The sequence below is a fragment of the Tubulanus polymorphus genome, chromosome 6, assembly GCF_964204645.1.
Source record: "Tubulanus polymorphus chromosome 6, tnTubPoly1.2, whole genome shotgun sequence".
NCBI classification, from domain to species: Eukaryota; Metazoa; Nemertea; class Palaeonemertea; order Tubulaniformes; family Tubulanidae; genus Tubulanus; species Tubulanus polymorphus.
The window spans coordinates 10,743,736-10,764,472 of record NC_134030.1 but is presented as its reverse complement, the minus strand read 5'-3'; the positions used below and the strand labels follow the sequence as shown (position 1 = coordinate 10,764,472).

The following is a 20,737-nucleotide window of genomic DNA, read 5'->3' as shown; positions in this document are numbered from 1 at the left end:
GAAGTATCGGCATATATACGCGTACGACTACGAGGCTTTTTTAAAAGGTATGCTCTCCGATACATACGTACCACCACTCCGTAAAAGAGGCAATGGCCTGGTGTTTGGTTTCTAGGTGTCATAACCATTGAAATGATTCTGCTTATGCATATGGATCTTAATGTCACTTTGAAAATACTTTACGCTTGCTTTCAAAATGTTATCAAAATGTTATCAAAAGTTGATAAATTACTGGTTTTATTCATATTTTTAGGTAAATTGGAAAACATTCTAGTGAAATTCTACCGGAAGATTGATCTAAAGGCGTTTGTATGGAATGGATTCAGTTATCAGGTCAAATCATTTTCGAACCACGAAAAAAACTTGATATCCTCCGATACGTATAAGCCCTTCAATTGGGTAATCTAAAGTAGTCAGGAATCCTTTGGCGAGAGCTGTACAGAATATTTGTAATGAAGCTTGGAGCTACTCCTAACAACTTACTTCACTCCGTAAGATATTCCGACCAATGAGAAGATTGTTAGGGGAAACAAGCGCACGAGTTTGTAACACCTTGGAATAATCATTTGAAGCTATCAGATGATCACTCCAAGGTATTGCACCGAACGTACTTTCGGTGGCGAATATGATGTCATACAAGAATTTTTATGACTTTCAACGGTTTGAAGGCTGGCGTATACCGCCGGCCTTGCAGCTGCCCCTCGACTCGTTTCAACACAGTCACAGAGAATTGCGCCGCGAGGCAAAATTGGAGAGCATAACACTTTAAAATCAATCCGTTTAAAATCTGAAAGCTTAGTAATGGTTATTTAATTTCTATAGTGCCCTTTTCACTGTCGTACAATGTTCAACGGCGCTTTCCATTAAATTGGTATCATTAGACTTAAGACCAGTCTAAGACCAATTTAGTTCTATAGCCGATCTACCAACTTAAGACCAGTCTTAAGATTTAAGACCACTTTTTAGACTTAAGTCACGACTGTGCAACTGGCCCCAGGTACCCATTGACTCTTCGGTGAAATATAGGGAATGGGGATTAGTGTCTTGCTCGGGGACACTACACCGTAAGGTCCGTGGGTTCGAACCCAGCACGTTACCGTGTAGTGTCCCCGGGCAGGAAACTTATCGGCTTCCCACTCGTTCTGCAGGCCGGGTCTAAGTTACACCTAGTTTCTGTGATGATCGGAAAAATTCTTCTATGGTTGCAGCAAACTTAACTTGAAACTTGAAAATTCGAACGTACCTGCTATTTGAGTGGATTGATAACGCTGGTGCATTTTAAAATTGAAATACCAAAACCGAAGCAATTAAATAGGGGCACCGGGAAGGAAGTTCTTGAGCTATTCGATATACGCTAAAAACCTATACAGTAGTGGAAACATGCATTTGCTTTGTATCATATTGCAATAGTTGTCGAACAATAGCCGCCTGCCATGGAACTGAATAATGATGATTCGCAGAAGATTCACCAAAAACTATTGATCACGAAAAATAGGGCACTATATTGCACTTCCCTTCCCCTAAGATTAGTTTCTTCATATCCAGTTATCAGTAGTAGTAGTAGTAGTAGTATCCGTTTGGTACTCTGGTCTCTTAGACCTTGACCTCTTCTAGCGTAAAAATTAATACTGCAGCTTTGGTTGGTGCGCAGTTTTGTATATTCGTAAATCGATGCTCTGTCCGCCTACTATTCCGTTACCACTCGCGTTTTTTTATAACACAATTCTAAAAGTTTCATATATACACACGAAACATATATTCAGAGTTTAATCCTCACAGGGTTACAGCTTCGGGTGCGTACTCCAATGTCTGTCAAGTCTGACCTTAAAGCAATCCACCGGCGGTGCACTAACCAACTTCTAACGGTAGCGAATTCCAGATCTGGATCGTTCGAATGCTGAAAAAGTATTTTCTACAGTTTAATTTTGCTCTTGACAGAAACAATTCAAATGGATGACCGCGAGTTCTAGTGGACTGTACCCTGGGTAGAAAGTTTGGTGGGGAGGGACATTTACCATGTACATATTTATACGTGTTGATTGCATCACCCCTACTTCTTCTATAAACCAGGGTTGGAAGTTTAAGTTGTTTTAGGCGCTGTTCATAAGATCAATTCTGTAATCGGGGAACCATCCTAGTCACTCTCCTTTGGACTGCCTCAATCAGGGATTCAAAACGAACAAACGAACACAAAAAAACTTCGGTGATTGTGTACGGTGTGGGCGGTTCCTAGTTAGTTACCTAATCGTTGGTGGTAAGCTTTTTATAATCGGATGGGCTTATGTGGTTTTTGTGAAAATATCCCATTGTGAAACTAAACCACAGACAGGTTACTAACTAGGCGGTTCCGAACACAGTACAAATTTGAGAATCATTAATTGACCTTATTTAAACGGGTCAAATAGTGGGAGAAATTGTATGTCACGAATACTTCAGCCATGAGCGATTAACATTCTTTTACCGACTTTTGGTCGGTATTGGACGTTCGGTCGGTATTTTAGAGGTAAACGGTTTTGGTCGATATTTATAACTACCGCATATCTGGGATTCGATCTCACTCGAAGAATCCGTAGCGGGTACTAGTGTACGGTAATAAGTAACAACCTGTTTATTATTAGTAGACGCCATTTCTTGTCCAGCTGTCAAGTGTTGAATTTTTATGGACTTTTTGAGCGACTGCGACCATGAAATAATCGAGTGGTAATGAAGATACGTTTGAGTACACTCACGCGTGGCTAGGTAATGGAAAAATTGCTGCTATATGGATGAAATATAGGCCTTTTTTGTGTCTGATGTCAATGATGATGATTACAGACCTGCCTGGTTGGTGTCAGTCGGCAGCCTTGCAAGCTTTAAGGCTGCTCTTCCTAGCCAATAGTATTAGTATATTCATATGGCTATTTTGGTCTAACTGCAATTTGGGTCACCTATCCACTGGGTGGCGCTAGTGTTATTAAAGAATACCTAAACCTAAACCTAATAGTGTTATAACTTATGGTAAGGTTAGGTACATACCATGCATTGGACACCTAAACTGCAGTCATACCGCTATTTTAATTAAAACAAAAAAAACCCAAAAAATATCCTTTAAATTTCTCCCTGATACTTATATTTATTCTACTGCGCATACCCGAAAACTGTAATATTCATCAACAAGTTGATGCTGACAGTAAACGGAAGAAGAAGAAGATTACTGGGTTGAGTGTTGAGTGTCAGTGAGGAGAGGCCCACTCACTTCACCACACTCTCACTCACTCCGCGTCTAAAAGACAAAACTGCTCAATCACACAGTCAAGCCCCTGATACTTGTACGAATTTCGTCCCCTTCGATTGGAGTTCATGGGTACAAGCGTGAGGAGTCTGTGATGGTGTGTGGGGCGTGCCAAGGCAAGAGAGAGAATTTTAAGATTTTCACAAATTTGGCACGCAGCCATCATGCATTGTCATTGATGCGTGCCAAATTTTCGTGTAAACCTAATATGCCTGAACCATGCATGAACACTGCTGATGGGGTGTGTCGGCGCGACCCCGCGTGCCATGCTCTTGCTGCAATTTTCCCTGTTCTTCAAGATGCTCTATATTGTACATAGTGTATATACCTTTACTACTACTCTGAGGAACTTTATTATAGTTTGTACCATACAGACTCTTTTTTTTATCTTAAAATAGGGATTGTCCCTGTTGTTTGTTTGGTTTGTAAATTTCGTTAGATTTTTTGATTGAGTGTCCCTTACAGACCCACCACACCTGACGGGAGCGAAACAGGGGGTTTGATTTTGAAATCGGAAATCGAAGTACAGATATAGTTGTGTGATCGGCGGTCTAATTTACAGATTTTTTTTTTTTAAATTGAAGTACATAATTGGAAATTCGGTTAATACGAGGGACTGAGTTAACATCTGAACGACTCGAGCTACAACCGGCCTCTCAGACCCATCTCCACCATCACTGCGCCAACCTGTGTACCAGCAGAATAATCAGCCTGTTGATGGAGGCTGGTTACCAGGATGATGAGATCTGTCAGATACCGTATTTAAGTCAGTAGTAACCTATCTGTGGTTTCGTTTCAAAATCGCGTATTTTCTCAAGCCACAGTCAGGAATTGGATGGTGATTTTTCAATGAATTTGAGTAGGCCTAGATTTTACTCCACGCTCCGTTGCGTGCCATCGAAATGGCACTCCTTGACAGGACGCTAACAGGAACAAAAGCCATGCACGTGTCAAGGTTGCATCATCATCACTGACACTGTCACTGTCGGATACCTGTAGGCCTACTACTAACTCGACACCAAACTTCTACTAGGCCTATGCCTAGATTATTTTTTAGTAGGCCTAGTTTGATAAAGGTTTCCAAATCAAAATTCCGATAAGAATAGGGGTAGCAAGTCCACTCCAGGGGATGGATCCAGGAATTTTGAAAAGTGGTGCATTTCTGAGGAATCCCTTTAACTGGAGTGCCGCCGGTATGATGCCCAGCATTGGTGGCATCTGGGAGTCCTCTACCAGAAAAATTGTTTAAAAAGAATTGTTAAAACGTATTCTGAAACAGTCTTGTAACAGTAAGATAGGCCTAGTTCTAAGTCTTTTCTTATTGAACATGGATATGAAAATCATGAATTTTTCAATTCCATCGTTCGTGGATTGAGGAGTGTTGCGAATGTGGGTGCGTCAATTTTGTGGACATACTGGGTATGATGTAGATCGAGCAAGAGAACGGAGTTGGTCCAAGCCCATTGATGCTCTTTGAAATAATTTAAACTTTGCATCGTGCTCGCACTATATCAGTGCAATACTGTTTTGGTACCTGTGTTCGTTCGTTTAGGGGTTAGCTATGAAAATCATTTCATTTGATGGCATACTTTATATCGTAATCCTCTATGTACTAAAATATTCTGTTAATGATATCAATAAAGAGTGTCAATAAAGAGTGTCAAGATTAAAGAGTGTCAATAATCTACTAATTACATTGTAAAAGAATTTTTTTTTTAATTCGGGCCTAGAAGTTTTACATTGGGAAGAAAAATGAAGGTCATATAGGCCTTAAATAAAATATGCCCCTGAAACTCATACCCTATTGCAGAAAACTTGTCCCTGCATTTTGACAAGCTGTCTTTCCACTCTCTGTGGTCTGTTGGGTTTGGTTCTTTCGAGTTCTTACGTGCGTCAACATTACTGTTTGAATGCTTGCAGATGTAGGCTAATTGTAGGCCAGCTTTCATTTCGGACAATCAGGAATTTTTGGACTGGACCAATATGTACACTGTGAATAAGTATAACGATGTGGCCAGTTGTGACGAGTATCTACCCACCATCAGGGCTTAGTCCTTCCTTCAACTGACTATGCGGCTTATCACATTAAACTCGGTAACCATTTTTGTTTTATTTTATTCAGGATACGATCAATTTTGTCATATAATGTTGAAGATCAGTGATATGGGTGGTGACGATGATAAACCGTTTGCATGCCCGACACCCGGGTGTGGCATGGTAAGATTTCCTTTCTTTCAGTTCACCTCGACAGTTAAGTTCACCGTCTAGCTAGTAGTCGTTCCGAAACATTTTCTACCCTAGCGTGAAAAGCGCTCACATAAAGTTGATTCTAGTCCCCTGATTTTTTAAGGGACAAGGCTTTGAAGACCTATGCCGCCATTTAACCCAAAATTGATGATTGAAGTACCATAGTGACTCAAAACATTTGATTGTAACCTACTCAAAAACAGTTGAAGTCAACTTTAACATGGCAGTTTGCGGTTAAGTTGACGGATTTGGACTAGGATTGATGCCAATGTCTTATTTGCAGATTTTAATTCGATTTCAAATTTATAAGATGTTGGCCTAAATCACCGGAATGCAAAAATTCTTATCAATAAGCGGTAGATTCGGAATAATTCAGGATTGACGTTAGGGTGAAGCCCCAGCTGGCTACCGCATTCACTTTTCATCCATCGTTTGACCATCTGTAAACAGAATCTACTCTATTTGTGAATTTATCTACACGCCTTGATATTTGGATTAGGCCTATAATGTCCATGTGGTATCTGCGGCTCTAAATTTGGCAAAACCCGAATCAAGATGGACGATTGGGGCCAAAAGTGACAAAATCAGCACAAAAAAGATAATCAAAGTCGATTGACAGTTATTTGTGATATCGGCTAACAAAATGCAAATAGTGGACTATTCACTGTGGTGAACATAATGGAGAAATATTTTTATCTTCTTAGGTTTTATTTGATTTTAGAAATATAAAATTTAGTTTAGAATTAAATTTGATATATTGAATAAATATGTTCCGACTTCATTGACTCAGGGAAATTTCCTGAAAAGAAAAACGAATCAAGAACTCATAATCGCGATAGGCAGAAAGCCCGAATAAATGTTATAGACTTAGCGAAAAACATTTTTTCAAGGCCAACAACTTTCTAGTTCATTTGCTCACAAAGGTTTGATATTGCACCACAACGCTGGTTTGATTGTCAACCTCTATTCAGCGCTTTCGCGTCGAGCGTTGAATGGAAACCCCCGTACATCATTCGTTATTCAGACTATCTGGACAGTGACTCACCGTGTCGATTAAATCAAGGACGTATAAACTAGTTTAAATAGTTTGAATAAAGGCCATGGTTAAATTAACTCATTTCATCCAGTTCGTAACTTATAGCATTAAACTCATTCAAGTTTGCAGTGCCTATGTATGTGATTGTGGTACGGGACTCATTTAACAGCGACTCATCTGATTATAGGAAAGTTCCCCCAATCAACTGTCCCTTCAAAATTATACCCAGTTAACCCCCCCCCCCCCCATCAAAATTGCCCCTCCCATTGATTCGCCCATGTAGGAATTTTTTGGGGCATTTTTCTATTGGAACAAGGAATTGTACTATCTTAGAGTATTGCAATTTCATCGTTGATAAAAAAATTGATGATGCAAGGGAACATAAGGCCACTGTTTTGAAGAACCTAGGTATGGCAGGTAAGGCTTAAACAGAACTCCACTGCAAAGCATGCGGTTTTGGCTCTACCTTAGCTACATTTTGTTGGTTGTTGCTTGTATCGTGCTTTTATTTTTCATTTTCAGCGGTTTACGAATGAAGATCACCTGACCGTACATAAACAAAAACATGAAATGAAACTCACGTTGAATGCTTCGACCGCAAAAAATACTATTACTAATGTGTATGTGGGTAAGTATATCACAGGACGTAACTTATGGGTGCCGATCGAGAGTGATTTTCTTGACAGAATTTTTCCCAATCGCTGCATCCTTGCTCCATAGAGATTTGAAACTCTACTGCTGAATCGGCCCCTGCTTGATTAGCCCTCACGCTGAAGTGCGGCCGAAATCATCTTACCCGTTGTACTCGATAGGCCTATGCATGAATAGGTTTGAAACCCGGACTAGAATAGAATATGGTTTATGATGTGGCTGAAGCAAAGGTTCAGATCCTTGCCCACAGGGAGGATGTTTGAATTAATAGAGGATCTTGAAGAGGCCTTGTTTTTATACTGACCAGACAAGGTGATTACCAGAAGCTCAATGAGGGGTCAAGGGTTTCTGATTGAAAATCAAAATCATACTTCATGTCTAGGCTTTGTTGGATTTGTAGATTCGGTTAGAAATGCTTGCAGAGTTTATTTCGAAGGGGAGTAGAAAATTCAAGATTTCATATTAATAATTATATTTCTAGGAAGCGCTAGCAGAGAGTTAGAGGGGGTACAAATTATACATCATTTGAAGCATCTTTTCAAAGACTACAAATTGTCAAGGGCGCCCTTCGATCTGTTAAGGTTTAAGAGCTAGGGCCAAAAAATCTCATTTTGGAAATCAAAATTCCCATATTTGGCCCCCCATGGCCCCAATGGTTGGTCCTAGGAAGGGAGCATGACAAAAATGAACTTCAAGTTGTTCACTTTCCCACTGATGTCACACTGAAATTCCAAAAATGAAACTATTGGAAAATGTAAAATGCCCCCTTTCGGATGAACAGAGGGGCCTATCTATCAAAAATTTCACGCAATTTCATGCAATTTGTGACATATAGACCTAAGGTGGTGAACACTCCTTGAAATTTCACGAAGATCTGCCAGAAATTTATCTTTTTTTATGAAGACTCTTTTATGGAAGAAAAATAAACCCAGTAATAACGATAGATGTTCTGCCAGAAAGGCAGAAACTGAAAGAGGTGAAATATTCACCAATCTCACCTTTAGGATAGAAATGTTAATTGATAATTCCTCATTTTGCAGCCGATCAGACCCCGACGCCGACGAAGTTCTTAAAAAACTGCGAAGAAATCGGATTATTCCAGGAACTGAGTAAAAATCCTTTCGAGGAAGCATTTAAAAAAGCAGCAGAGGTACGTACGATTATGTTGTCAACTGAACATTTTTAACCCTTTAGTAACTGAACGGTGTATATAGTGGCTCATAGGAAAATCTTAAAGTTGAAGATGGTGATTTAACACCATTCTAAACCTGGTTCCCTGATGTTTTCAATTAATTAATTGGTTGCATTGTCACTTGCTTCGCTACTCCATTTTGTATTTAGTATATGCACTTACAGACAGAAATACTAGCAGTTTCATTGAGAAACTTCTTTTGGAAACAATGATACCAAAATGTAAACCTGAAAATTAAGCGAAGATGTATAAAGGGTATAAAGGGTCAATCAAATCTTAAATGAAAATATGCGTGTATGTTGTGTACGTATATTTCAGCATGTACCCCTGCCAGGTCCAAGTCTCGAGGGACCGCAAGAAATACTGGACACGCCCACCCCTCATATACGCACTTTAGTTACAGCTGATTCGACTGATCTGCCCTCTATAACGATTCACGATATCGACACGCCTACGGTTGACCTGCCCGTGACCCCGGCTGTGCCGTCGGTAACTCCAGTGCCGTCGTCAACTACATCGGATGATGACGTTACTGTTACAACATCGGAGGGTATGTGTACCATTGTGGCCTTATATTGTGGCGAATGTAAAATCCCACAATCGTTGAAAGACTAAGAAGTTAATTTGAAATATTAGAAATATTTCAGCAGTCCACTCTGTCAACCTCAACAAAAGTCTCAGTCCTCGTAATAAACTGCCTTCAAAATACATCGGTACTCTCGCCCCATTACCTACCGGGTAAATATCACAAAGTCTTAATTTGAGCAAAAAATGTCAATTAGAAATATTCGTAGTTGTACAGAAAACTACACCTGAATCGGTACCTTAGGGACTAAGACTTTTTTTTTACCCGATTAGATGATTACCGAAATTAGAAACCAAGTTTATATAGTGGAAAGAATAAAAATTTGCTTACAAAACTGCTGAATTAATGGTTCACCGCGAAAAACAGTACCGATTTAGGAAGAGTCTACGGTAATTGGGACATCAAGTGATGCAGATACTTCTTGAAAATTTGAATAATATCCAGGAATGACCGATCTAAAATAAGGTTTATTGATATTAGAACCACTAGATTGTTATGTTAAATTGAAAAGGAGCGGTAAGAGAATGATACCTGATCGAATATTTCGTGTGACTTTGTGTGCTGTATTGCGTGCGCGTTTTATTTTCAGCCGCTGTCGAGATTCAAGAAGGGCCGATGACGGAAGTCGCCTCATCTTCCACGCCGAACGATCTTACGATCGAAGCGTCGCCCGTTCAAATGACGATCGAAGCGTCGCCGGTTCAAACTATGACGACAACGCCGACGAATCCTCCGCCTCAAAAACAACAACATCGCATCACGAATCAAAGTCCAACGATGTACGTATAGATAGTTGCGAAATGGAATGTAACAACGTAAAGGGGTGGTGTCTTGAAAACGGTCAATCGATGAAATATCAGACTTGCCACTTACCGACCTGGATATCAGGAAAAAGTCAGGAAAAAATTTCCTTTTATTCAAAAAAGGCTGGGAATTTTCCAACAAAAAGAGCTAAAAGTTCAGGGATATTTGTTGAGATTGCGTGTAAAGTCAAATGGTTTTCGTCTATGTTGTACGTACGTTTTTGAGTGTGTTAATTGATTGGATTCTTAGCAGACCGAGTCAGAAAAAAAACCTGCATGTCAGGAAATAGTTGGGGGCAAAGTCGGGGTAGAAGCAAGTCAAATAAAAGTGGTCACCCAGGACCTCGAATTTCTTCTCAATTTAGGAAATGAATCAAAACTCTTGAATTTCAGCAAATTCCTAAAAAAAATCCAAAGGTCAGTCTCGGGGATTAGTAACATGCCTAATCCACCAGTCACCCATTGCAGGGGTGGGTTTTTGGGGGTCTGGACCCATGCCTTCCTACTGAGGTTACCCCTTTTGTCGAGACAGAGATCATGCAAATTGTAAAAATTTAATTATTATCGGTAATTTTTTAGAACGAGTACAAAGAAGTCGAACGCGAATACTGGCGCGTATACTGTACAGATGTTGGTACAGTTACCAAATGGTCAAACAATGCCGATCAGCTTCCCAGCGAACGCGGTACCGGGAGTGGTCAGTTCGACGACGCCGGCTTCGGTAGCTGGCGCTACGGCAACCGTCGCCGGTACGAGTGCTAAATCACCGGCTAGAAGTGTATCCAGTTCCACGTCGGCTCTTACGAAACAGGTACGTAGATATGCGAGATACAGTACCGCATTGTACCGGAGACATTTTTCGTGAGGCTTATGATTTAGAATCAATTTAGTTTGATTTATGCATGATTTCCATTATTGGGCTGGGCACTGGGTGTGTTATAAACCTATTTGATAGGTGAGTTGATTGTGCGTTGATTGTCCAGTGCTGATATTCAGCACTGGACAATCAACGCACTAACTCAAACAAATCCGCAAACTCTCTTCCAAAATTAGATGTTGTGCATTTTCATGTTGTACTATGTCCAGGATGGGTTTATTCTATGTTGTACTAGTTCAAAATCCCCTACACTTCAAGATAACATACATTTGGGGTGTTAATCGGTTGCCTATGGGAAGCTTTCTTAAGAATCACCTTTATCAACGAATCACCACAAAAATGTTGTCCGCATAGTATAATGGTATATTCACCTGTACGGAGGCTCAATTTTCCATTTGGTAAAATTGAAAAGTCGAACCCATGAAATACTTAGAGAATTTTAGGAAAAAACAGGTTTTTTTTAATTCATATAGCTGGAAACTACGTTATTATTATTAAAGGCTCCAATGCAGTTTACGTAATATGATATACAAGACATACGTGGTAACTCATCCAACGCAACATTTAAAACATCCTCATGGAAAATTCAGTTTAAATGTCTGGTGAAAGTTCAGTTTTAGGTTTTAAAACGCAGTAACGAATCAGATGATTTGACATACGCGATTTACAACGTGATTATGAATTAGTTTCGTATTGCAGCGATTGAAGGCTACATTGGTACAGAACGCTCAACACAGTCTTCTCGGTCACGTGGTGAAATCTATAAAACCAGAAATGAACGGCAGTAGAGGCAACTTGGCTACGACGAGTCGATCCGTCAGCATCGATAGCAATTTTACAGACGACCTCGAGGAAATTCACAGGTTAGCGCCAAATCAGCGATCTTATTAGGCAATACAACCGCTAAATAGAATAACATTTTTAACTTCCACGTGCAAAATTCCAGTTTTCATCACCAGTTTTGCGTGCTTTTGTGCTCGAAATTGAAAATACAATTGAATAAGGAAGTCATAAGGAACTATTCATTGGGACTTACAAATACGGTATAATATAGTCACGGATCAGAGAACAGCACCGGAAGTAGCAATTGTCAGGATGAAAGAAAAGCACGTAGCATTATTGACAAAAGTCAAAAGTTTTCAACGATTGATTTGAAAAACGGTCTGCCGATTATTAACTAGGAGTCTAGGGTACACGTTATTGTTGAAGGAGCTTAACACTCGTGGTTAAAGGGGTCATTGATAATAAACAGGGTTCAGGCATATTTGTACCAACTATTTTCATCATTACAGCATGAAACGAAAGCGTATGACTGAGTCCGATGATCCCGATGAAAGGAGGCGCAAATTTCTTGAACGTAACAGGTACCCGGTAGTTTTAAGCTGTTTATTCTGGAATTTCTGCAATATTGTGCTCAATTTTTCGAATACAGCCTCAGTAATTTCTGAACATGACCTCAAAAACCTTTGATGCAGGCCTAAGCGTTGATTTTTCTGGCCCACTAGTCCTGCATTGATCTAAAAGGTCATTTGAAGCAGAGACGAGCCTCCATAGGTGAATTTCAAAATAAGTTTCAACAATATTGTACCATACCTACAAACAATGATTTAGATTATTTGAAAAATACGATTTCAGTTTCTAGTCATATGTAGAACTAGAAATGTATTGTTATGATTTATTTCAAAATAATTCAATTGTATTGTCATGATTTATTTCATAAAATGGAAGCCCTTTTCACTCTGTTTTCTCTGATTCAACTTGAGAAAAAGAATCTTTGGCAATTTTTTGAAATCTTGATGGAACTGCATGCGAGATAGAATAAGATCTCAGCGCACAATTGAGTTTTTTGGCGCTTTTTCAAGACTAGAAATATGTCATATAGGTGTGAACTGTGCTCTCCAGATGGAGCTGAACAGCTTAGAAAAAGAAGTCTTACGAATCAATGAATTGACTATAGAATTCAGATTGCTGCTCTACCGGAAGAAAAAAAGGGCCTACTGTTCGAAATTGCAATTTTTATTTCAGAGCGGCAGCGGCTCGGTGTCGCCACAAACGAAAAGCTTGGATAACGAACTTGGAGAAAAAGTCTGACGATCTCCAAGGATTCAACCAAGGACTACAGGTATATGACTCGAATATGTCTGTCACACAGTGAACCTGCTTAATATACGGAATATAACTGAAATCAACACTTTCAAACAGAGAGTAAAACATTTGCTTTTCTGCAAAGCCTATGCTCTGTGAATTCAGCACCACTACCTTACAAAGCGCTGGTGAACATTATTATTAGTGAAACAGGCGCTATATAAAAGTGACATTATTATTATTATTATTATTATTATTAATTCGGATCATGATACCAGATTAGAATTAGATCAAATCTGGATTAAACTGATCCGTATTAAGCAGAGTTTGCTGTATTTAGTGTACGTATTAGTATTAATGATATTATCTAACTCTTGCCAAACCAGCAATCTAGAATTTTAAAGCTAGTTTTATAGGCCTATACATGTACTGATATTAACTTGGGGTCAACTTAATCGGCATTGAATTGAGTTAACCCTGGGTTGGAGTTAATACTAGTTGACTGACCATTCATCTACATCTGTACTGTGGTGGGTTTTTAAGCGACACCGTACACTTGACGTTAAATCGAAACAAATCAATCGACTAATCATACCTACTTCAACAGGTACATACGGTGATTGTATCATTTGTTTACAGGCAGAAATATCAGTTTTAAAGAGTGAAATATCGCAGTTGAAAGCGATGTTACTCGCACATAAAGACTGTCCAGTAACACGCCAACAACAAGCTGCAGGACAATTAAACATCGATAGCTGTAAGTAGTGATAAATTTTGGTCGGGAACCCCGTCGGTTGGGTAGGGTTTACAATGTAAACATTGCTAAGGATCCTCAGGTTTTCCTGTTGAAAAATCATAAATTCATTGATTGGGGCAGTAACCGACACAACAGAAAAACCTTAAAAAACATGTTGCTTTTCGTGAAGCTTGTCACTCCAATGCGCTAGATGAAATTATAAACAATGGTTTTGGTGAAAGTGCAATTATAAAAGGACTTTCATTGATTTAAGATCGTTCGATTGTAGATCTTATTTAGATAGGCTTACCGTATTTACTGATAACTTGTCTCCCGACTGGAGGAGGGAGATCTCTTATTTCACTCATCTAACGTGCACTGTCGCCTGGAGAGCTTAATTCCAAACTTGAAACAACAATTCTTATTCAAAATTATCCCTTTCAGTGCGTCTACACCGCAGTGCAGTGTACGAATCAGTGATGGATTTTGCTAGTACACCGCACTGCGGTGTATTGATTTAATTAGTAATTACTAATTATCTCTCTAGAAAGATGGCAGCACCTGTCAAACATAATGAAATATTAGTAACTAACGATATACCGCGCCAGGGTGTAGACGCACTATAGTGCTATTCCCGTTATTCAACACACTAGGGTGGAATTTTTCAGAATTTTCAAATTATCTTCAGCACTATAGGGTATTAATTAGCCTGCATTGAAAGGGTAAATGAACAATTTAGTAAACTGTGCTGTTTATGACGTATGCAATATGTTTCTTACCTTTCTTCAATGTCTTGCCCCATTCCTGATATGTTTGCCCCGGTGAAATCGTATGGCACTGCCACATTCTAGTCGTTCTAACTGATAAATCTGAAGTGAGCCATTAAGGTTGGTCATGTCACTAACAGACATTTGTCGTATCTATTCCAGTGTTAGAATCCGGTAGCGAAACGATGGACGGAGAGGAGGACGATTGCGTATCCGTCTCGTCGCCGATGTCGCTAACGATGGAAACGGTGCCGCAGACGACACCGCGACCGTGCGTAAACGTGCCGATAAACAATAAACTGCCGTTAGTTATAAACAACGTGACCACTACGAAAGGTATTGCCGGATTGACGAGTAACGGCGCGAGCGGGTCGACCCGGGGCGGCGTGGGCGCTCCGATGACGTTGCTGCCGACTAAAAATGTTTTACAAACACTGGTTTCGACTCAGACGGCCGGACTACCGGTCGCCGCTCCGACGTATATAATCGTGACGAACCCGGCGGTGTCCGCGTCGGCCATTAACGCGGCTACGCAACAAACCTGACAGGTTCAATAAACGTTGAATATTGTGGGCGCGCGTGGCCGGTACGGCTGAAAATTTGACTCGCTTTTTCAAGAAAAATTCGATAACTGTGATGCCACTTTTCTTTCAGTTGATTTCGAGATGCTCCGCGTTGTCGTCAAAACGATTAGATATTTCGTGTTCTCGTTTTTTTTTGTACCGCTAAAAAACTTACGGATGTTGTTTTTGACTTTTTATTTATCAAATTTTATGTTTATCGGAAAAGAATTAGGTAAATGACCTATCAATGAGTCGTGTGATTATTATCATAACATAAGAATGAATGTTATTTGATATCAATGTTGTTGGCTGATTTAAGTAATCATTTATTTACGGTTGAAATGAGGATTTGATAATCCGGGCCCGGTTTTATAGACCGGTTTCAACTAGACCCCCAGGGCTTGTTTTTATAGACCGGTATTACCTTTAACCCAGGGGTTAACTCTATTGATAATGAATTGAGTTAGCCCCCGGGTTAAAGATAATACTAGTCTATAAAACCGAGCCCTGCAGTTTATCTCATTCATAGTTGAAGTCTACCGGTAGTCTATTTTAAACTGGCCCTCCAGGTTTCTACAGTCTAAACTGGCTTAGTCGTAATCAGATAGGCCTTCACATCTCTGCAGTCGTTGCTATTTTTGAGAAAAATTTTTTCATTTCCGATTCAAACGACTAAGTGCTAGTCATCATTTGGATAAGTCAAAATAATGATGGTTACAGTTATGATGACTGAGACCGAGCAGTTTGACTGTATCACTTTATTCGGTGTATGCACATTTCATTTGATATTTACAGCATTAGGGTAGCAGTCTTCCATCCAGTGTTATTTAAGATTTTGTCCAATAGAAAAATATAGATTTTTTCGTAGGCAGTAGGCCATTCATAAAGTTAGTTCACACCCATCTATTGAGGAGGAGAGGCACAAAGGTATCCATCTATTGGGGAGGTATGGGGTGAATACCGGTACCAATATTGGCCCCTATAGGCTCTATATTGACATAGCGCTTAAATTGGATATCAGAATTCGTGTACATGTACATACCTAATGTATGGCCCCGTAATCTACTACATACAGTAAAACTCACTTAAGTATTAGAAGTTGGGATCATCCTATGTGGCGGACTTGGCCAAATGATTACTTATTATTCGTAACTTGAATCGCAAATGTAAATTTGGTCTCAGAAGCGAAGCCGACTTCAGTAATGGGATGACTTTACGGCGTTTGATTGTATGAGAGCTTTCAACTATAGAGCTTTTTGGAACCGCTGAATTTCTGAATTGTTTTAAATCATCATCTCTGCCATAAGCAACTACTAGGGATCTGTCATCCGTTGCCCACAAGTTGGCGTAGCTATGAGAAAAAGTACTGCGAGTCGACAAAATTCAGCCCTGAACCAAGTTGCACATTGCCCGGGTACGATTTTCCAAGTATGTAACTGGACCCAGTTCTACAATTCATAGTCATTCAGATATCGAGTTAAATTACAGAAGTTCATTTTCGATGCTCTACCCCTGGAATTGAATTTTATCCGGCACTCTGGGACTGGATCCAGGCATTTAAATTTAACCGGGCTCATGTATCACTGCTCATCTAAGGAATGGAAAAACCCGAAATTTCAGATATTTTCCAGAAAATTTCACGGGATTCAATCTCGGTTAGGGAGGTTTCGTACTTGATTGACATCGTAGTTTGTTTGCCATACAACAAAAAAGATAAACAAAGGGATTTACAAACGTGGAAGTTTTGTCATGTAAATCACTTATTTGTTTGCCAACCAAGATGGCGCAAAGCTGCAAAAATATCTAAAAGACTTTGCCATAAGATTTTAAAACGAATTGAAATTTATCCGTTGTACAAAATGCGTGAGTACTATCAATCAAAATAATGGTAATTAATCTATGTTAATTGTAAATAAGATGACACTTCGACTGTGGTATAAATATATTGTTGTTAAATGATAGATTTCATTGATATTTATTGAATTATTAATTAACGAAAGGAACCAGTTCTACGGTCGTCGTTGAAAATATGACTCCTTCCATTGTAGTAGAGCTGCGTTTCTTCCGAATGAAAACTCGATTACATCGGGTGAATTGAGAATTATTTATCGGTAGATGTTAGTGTTATATATCTGTATCCACTCTCATTGACGCGCTATATCGCCATCCTTAAGAAAATGCCATGGACTCATTTTAGAGTCCATGCAAAAACTGATCGTTGAGACTTCACTGGGTTTCCTATCTTGTCCCAGGGGTTTTGATTTCAAACTGAAATGCAATTTTTTTGCTTAAACCACTGACGTACATCGAAAATCAGATTTTCCAGACTATACCCATCAAACGGTGAACGTCTGAAGGGGTTAGTACTTGCAGTGCTATTCCTTTTACCCAGGGCCTAGATTGTTCTTAAGTTTAAATGTTTAATCATTAGAAATGAACTACCGTAATGAATAATCCTCGCAATATGAACTGTGGAGGACCGAGTGCGTTGGAAGCAATTTTTGATCGCCGATTATTGACTGCTGCGTCGAATTTACTTTAATTTCGTCAAAAACATGGTATTCAAAGAAAAAAAACTTCATTCAGTAGATAATCGCTGTGGCTTTTGCCGCTGCAGTCGCTGCACTTCCAACGCCACTGTGGACCAGTGTTCTACTTAATCTTAAAGACCAACAATTATGACTGGGGCAAAGTGAACATTCATAGAAAATGCCAAGTTTAGGTTCTCCACAATTCTGGGCGAAAGTTTAACTTGCCTGCATTTGAGTTAGTAATGTATTTGAAATGAAATACCACTAACTCTCCAGAGTCAAACATAACTGTCGAGTTTGCAACGAGGTCTTGGATGAAGTCTAACTAAATCAGAAGACTATGGAACTGGGTCTTTAGTTAACAATTATACTGTAGATATAACAATGAATCGGGTCATTGTTTGCATGAAACATCAACAGATTCTGTCAACTTTACTCGGTTCTGATCTGATATGATAAGGTGTGTGTCAAATGATGTTAAAATTGCAATGTTTCATGGTAATTCTCCTTAATAACTGATCATGATTTGTGTTAGTGCGGGTTCTGATCTAAGCACTTGCCAGGTACAAGTATCATCAGGGCAAGTAGGTTATCATTATCACTTGTCCGCCGGGCTGGTGCATTTTTATGTCTCAAAAGCTTTTTTCCAATTGATACAACGGATGAGTGTGTTGGACTGTGTGGGGCAAGTAGACTTTTGAAGTGAAATTTCAGATATTCTTGCCCCCGGCCAAATGGCCTTTATTCCTTAGATCGGGCCCTGTAATGATAGATCACCCCAAAACATCAGGAGTCAGTCGCGCTGTTGACGAGTCCCGAGATCAAGGCTTTTGATTCTATGATAGCTGTAAAAAAGATTCAACTAAGAGAGATTGGCATTACATGTATATGGTAATTTGAATTGGCTTATATACTTAAGCGGAAAGAGTTAGAATATTTAAATATCCATAAACAACGAGTTAATTGCAGTAGATTTATTTTCATTTTGATATATATGTATGTACTGTATTGACGTGAATGCACGAATACATGAAATATAAAACGTACGATTTCGAAATGACAAATACATGTAGTTTAAAATGTACCGAGTGCGAATAAATTGCCACTGGATAACTGAACATTCAATTTGCGGTTAGCTTAAAGTCACGAGTAACTCAGATCTTGAGAAAAAAAGAAGCATTACATACTAAAATGCACCAGTTTGGCAACAATAATTTCACATATATTCCGAATACCGGTATATACATCTTACTCTTTCTATTCGCTGATATTTACCGTTCCCTCGAAGCTTACGAAAAGGAAAAACGTAACGAGCATTTCGTTTTGTTAAACCAGTTTGAATTATCAAAATGAAGACGTTTACTCGTTGCGTGTTCATGGAGATTTAACCTGGTTTAAATCGCGCGACTGACTCCAGGTCGTGCGCGTCGATTCATTCTCGCTTCATCTCTGTCCATACAGAAACTAGTCAAATGCGTTTTAATAATACAGGTATAAAAATGGTTGCTAGAGATATATATTGTATGCATGTGCTTCTTACGTGCAATCTGTCATCTTTCGCGCTCGACTGTAAATCATTGTTTGTCAAACCGTTAACGTTAAAACAAGCATTCCATTGAAACCACGTAGAATGAAAAACTTAAGATAATTTCTTTTTCATTCTATGATTTAATTAACGGGTTACTCAGATAATGATATACCAGTTGCAGCAATTATATGCAGGTTTCAATATGCAGTCTGGACCCATGTATTCTTCCCATTTTGATCGTCCAGTCTTCACATGGGTTATCTAAGAACTGAGAAATTATACTGGGGCGGATCCAAGGGGAGGCTGCACACCTCTCCTAGAAATACATCAAGTTGCCCTATTTGACGTGAAAAATGAATACTATTCAACTGATCCCTAGAAAGTTTAAATTCATGAGCTTTTTCTCTGTACAGTGGAGCCTCGTTACGACTAACTTCAGGACCCAGTTTTGTGGACTGATATTGCCTTTAATCGGGGGGCTAACTCAATTGATAACGAATTGAGTTAGCCTTTGGGTTAAAGGCAAAACCAGTCTATCAAACCATCCCCAGGGGACTAGAAAATCTGTTCGTTATAACCGATAGTTCGTTATATCCAGTGTGAAATTATTGAAATTGTCCTATTTGCGAGGAAAATCTAGGTTCGTAATAACCACCGATAAACCGTCATATCAGACTTAGATCATTCGGCTTTAACAAGGTTCCACTGAATTTTCAAAAGTGATAAGATGTTTTCCAATTAGCTTTTTTCGGGGTGTCCTATTTCGGAGGATGCACCCTCCCTGAATCCGACGGTCGATTCGCCACGGTTTTATCTCCTCTTTCTCTCAAAACTCGATTGTCCAGACTTAGAAAATGGTGTGGTTCCAGACTGCATAAATTTCTCGAATGAAATGATTGAGTTAATTAATTGACTGTTAATGTGGTGGCATACACCGTCTCTCTCTCTCTCTCACTGTCTGTTCATCATGCATCAATGAGCTTATTCCTTGTAATGCATGAACGAAGTCACATTAAAATACAGGAAATCTTTGTTGAAAATATTAATGTTGTTTGTGTTTTGTTTAGAGCAGTGCGTGTTTTCACAATCAACGATGCATCGCGATGCGATACGTTGTGAAGAATTGTGAGAGAATTCATTATGCTATGTTGAAATCCACACGACTCGCACAGTGACTCGAACGGATGAACGGATTTAGGTTATTCATATCAAGGATTTCTGCTGCTAGTGCACTTAGACCCAGTATGAGCATAAAATCTTTAGAAAATTAAGGATACAGGAATGTGAGATCACACACATTAATTGTAAAACAAAGCATAACCTTTGAAACAATCTTTATCAGCTATTAGAGATGCCAGGTCAAGTCTTTTCAGTCCACTGCTCTTCTCTGCTACAGTTTCGAGGAAGGAGAGTTCATTACCGTGTTAGCTTGATGGAACAGTGATTATTGCTTTCGAAAAAAGGACTGTGGGCACAGAAGGGTAATCATTGGTTTTCACAATTCATTTAACCAGGGACTACGGTGAGTGACGAAACCGAACTAACAATGTACATAAAATCTAAATTTGGGAAAAAAATTTCCATACCAAACGACCCACCCTAAAAACTTGGGTAGGTGTTACAACACATACTGCATACAAGAAATGTATTTTTTCATTTGATTTCTGTGCCTGCTATCCACCTGTCCATTCCAGCATCCAGCATTGACAATTTTTGCTCATTCTTCTGTGTAGCGTTTGTTTGAAATGGTCAAATTTTGTAATCCTTTCACAAAAATGGCCTAGAATCTTCCTTCCAAATAGCCTGACATGGACCGAAATTCTGACTAGCCTGGAGGCTACGAACCTTGCTTTAACGGTGTTAT

At 39.3% G+C, this 20,737-nt stretch overlaps 1 protein-coding gene across 1 annotated transcript; it reads left to right on the top strand.

Annotated features, from left to right (window-relative positions):
* Positions 1 to 2,622: 2,622 nt before the first annotated feature.
* Positions 2,623 to 19,893, top strand: LOC141906697 (cyclic AMP-dependent transcription factor ATF-2-like). Its single transcript, XM_074795987.1, has 12 exons — positions 2,623 to 2,739; positions 5,394 to 5,488; positions 7,077 to 7,182; positions 8,246 to 8,355; positions 8,716 to 8,947; positions 9,573 to 9,762; positions 10,366 to 10,597; positions 11,363 to 11,526; positions 11,956 to 12,027; positions 12,689 to 12,785; positions 13,388 to 13,505; positions 14,414 to 19,893. The coding sequence occupies exons 2-12, from the start codon at positions 5,417 to 5,419 to the stop codon at positions 14,794 to 14,796; spliced, it is 1,776 nt and encodes a 591-aa protein (XP_074652088.1). The 5' UTR covers positions 2,623 to 2,739; positions 5,394 to 5,416; the 3' UTR covers positions 14,797 to 19,893.
* The last annotated feature ends 844 nt before the right edge of the window (positions 19,894 to 20,737 follow it).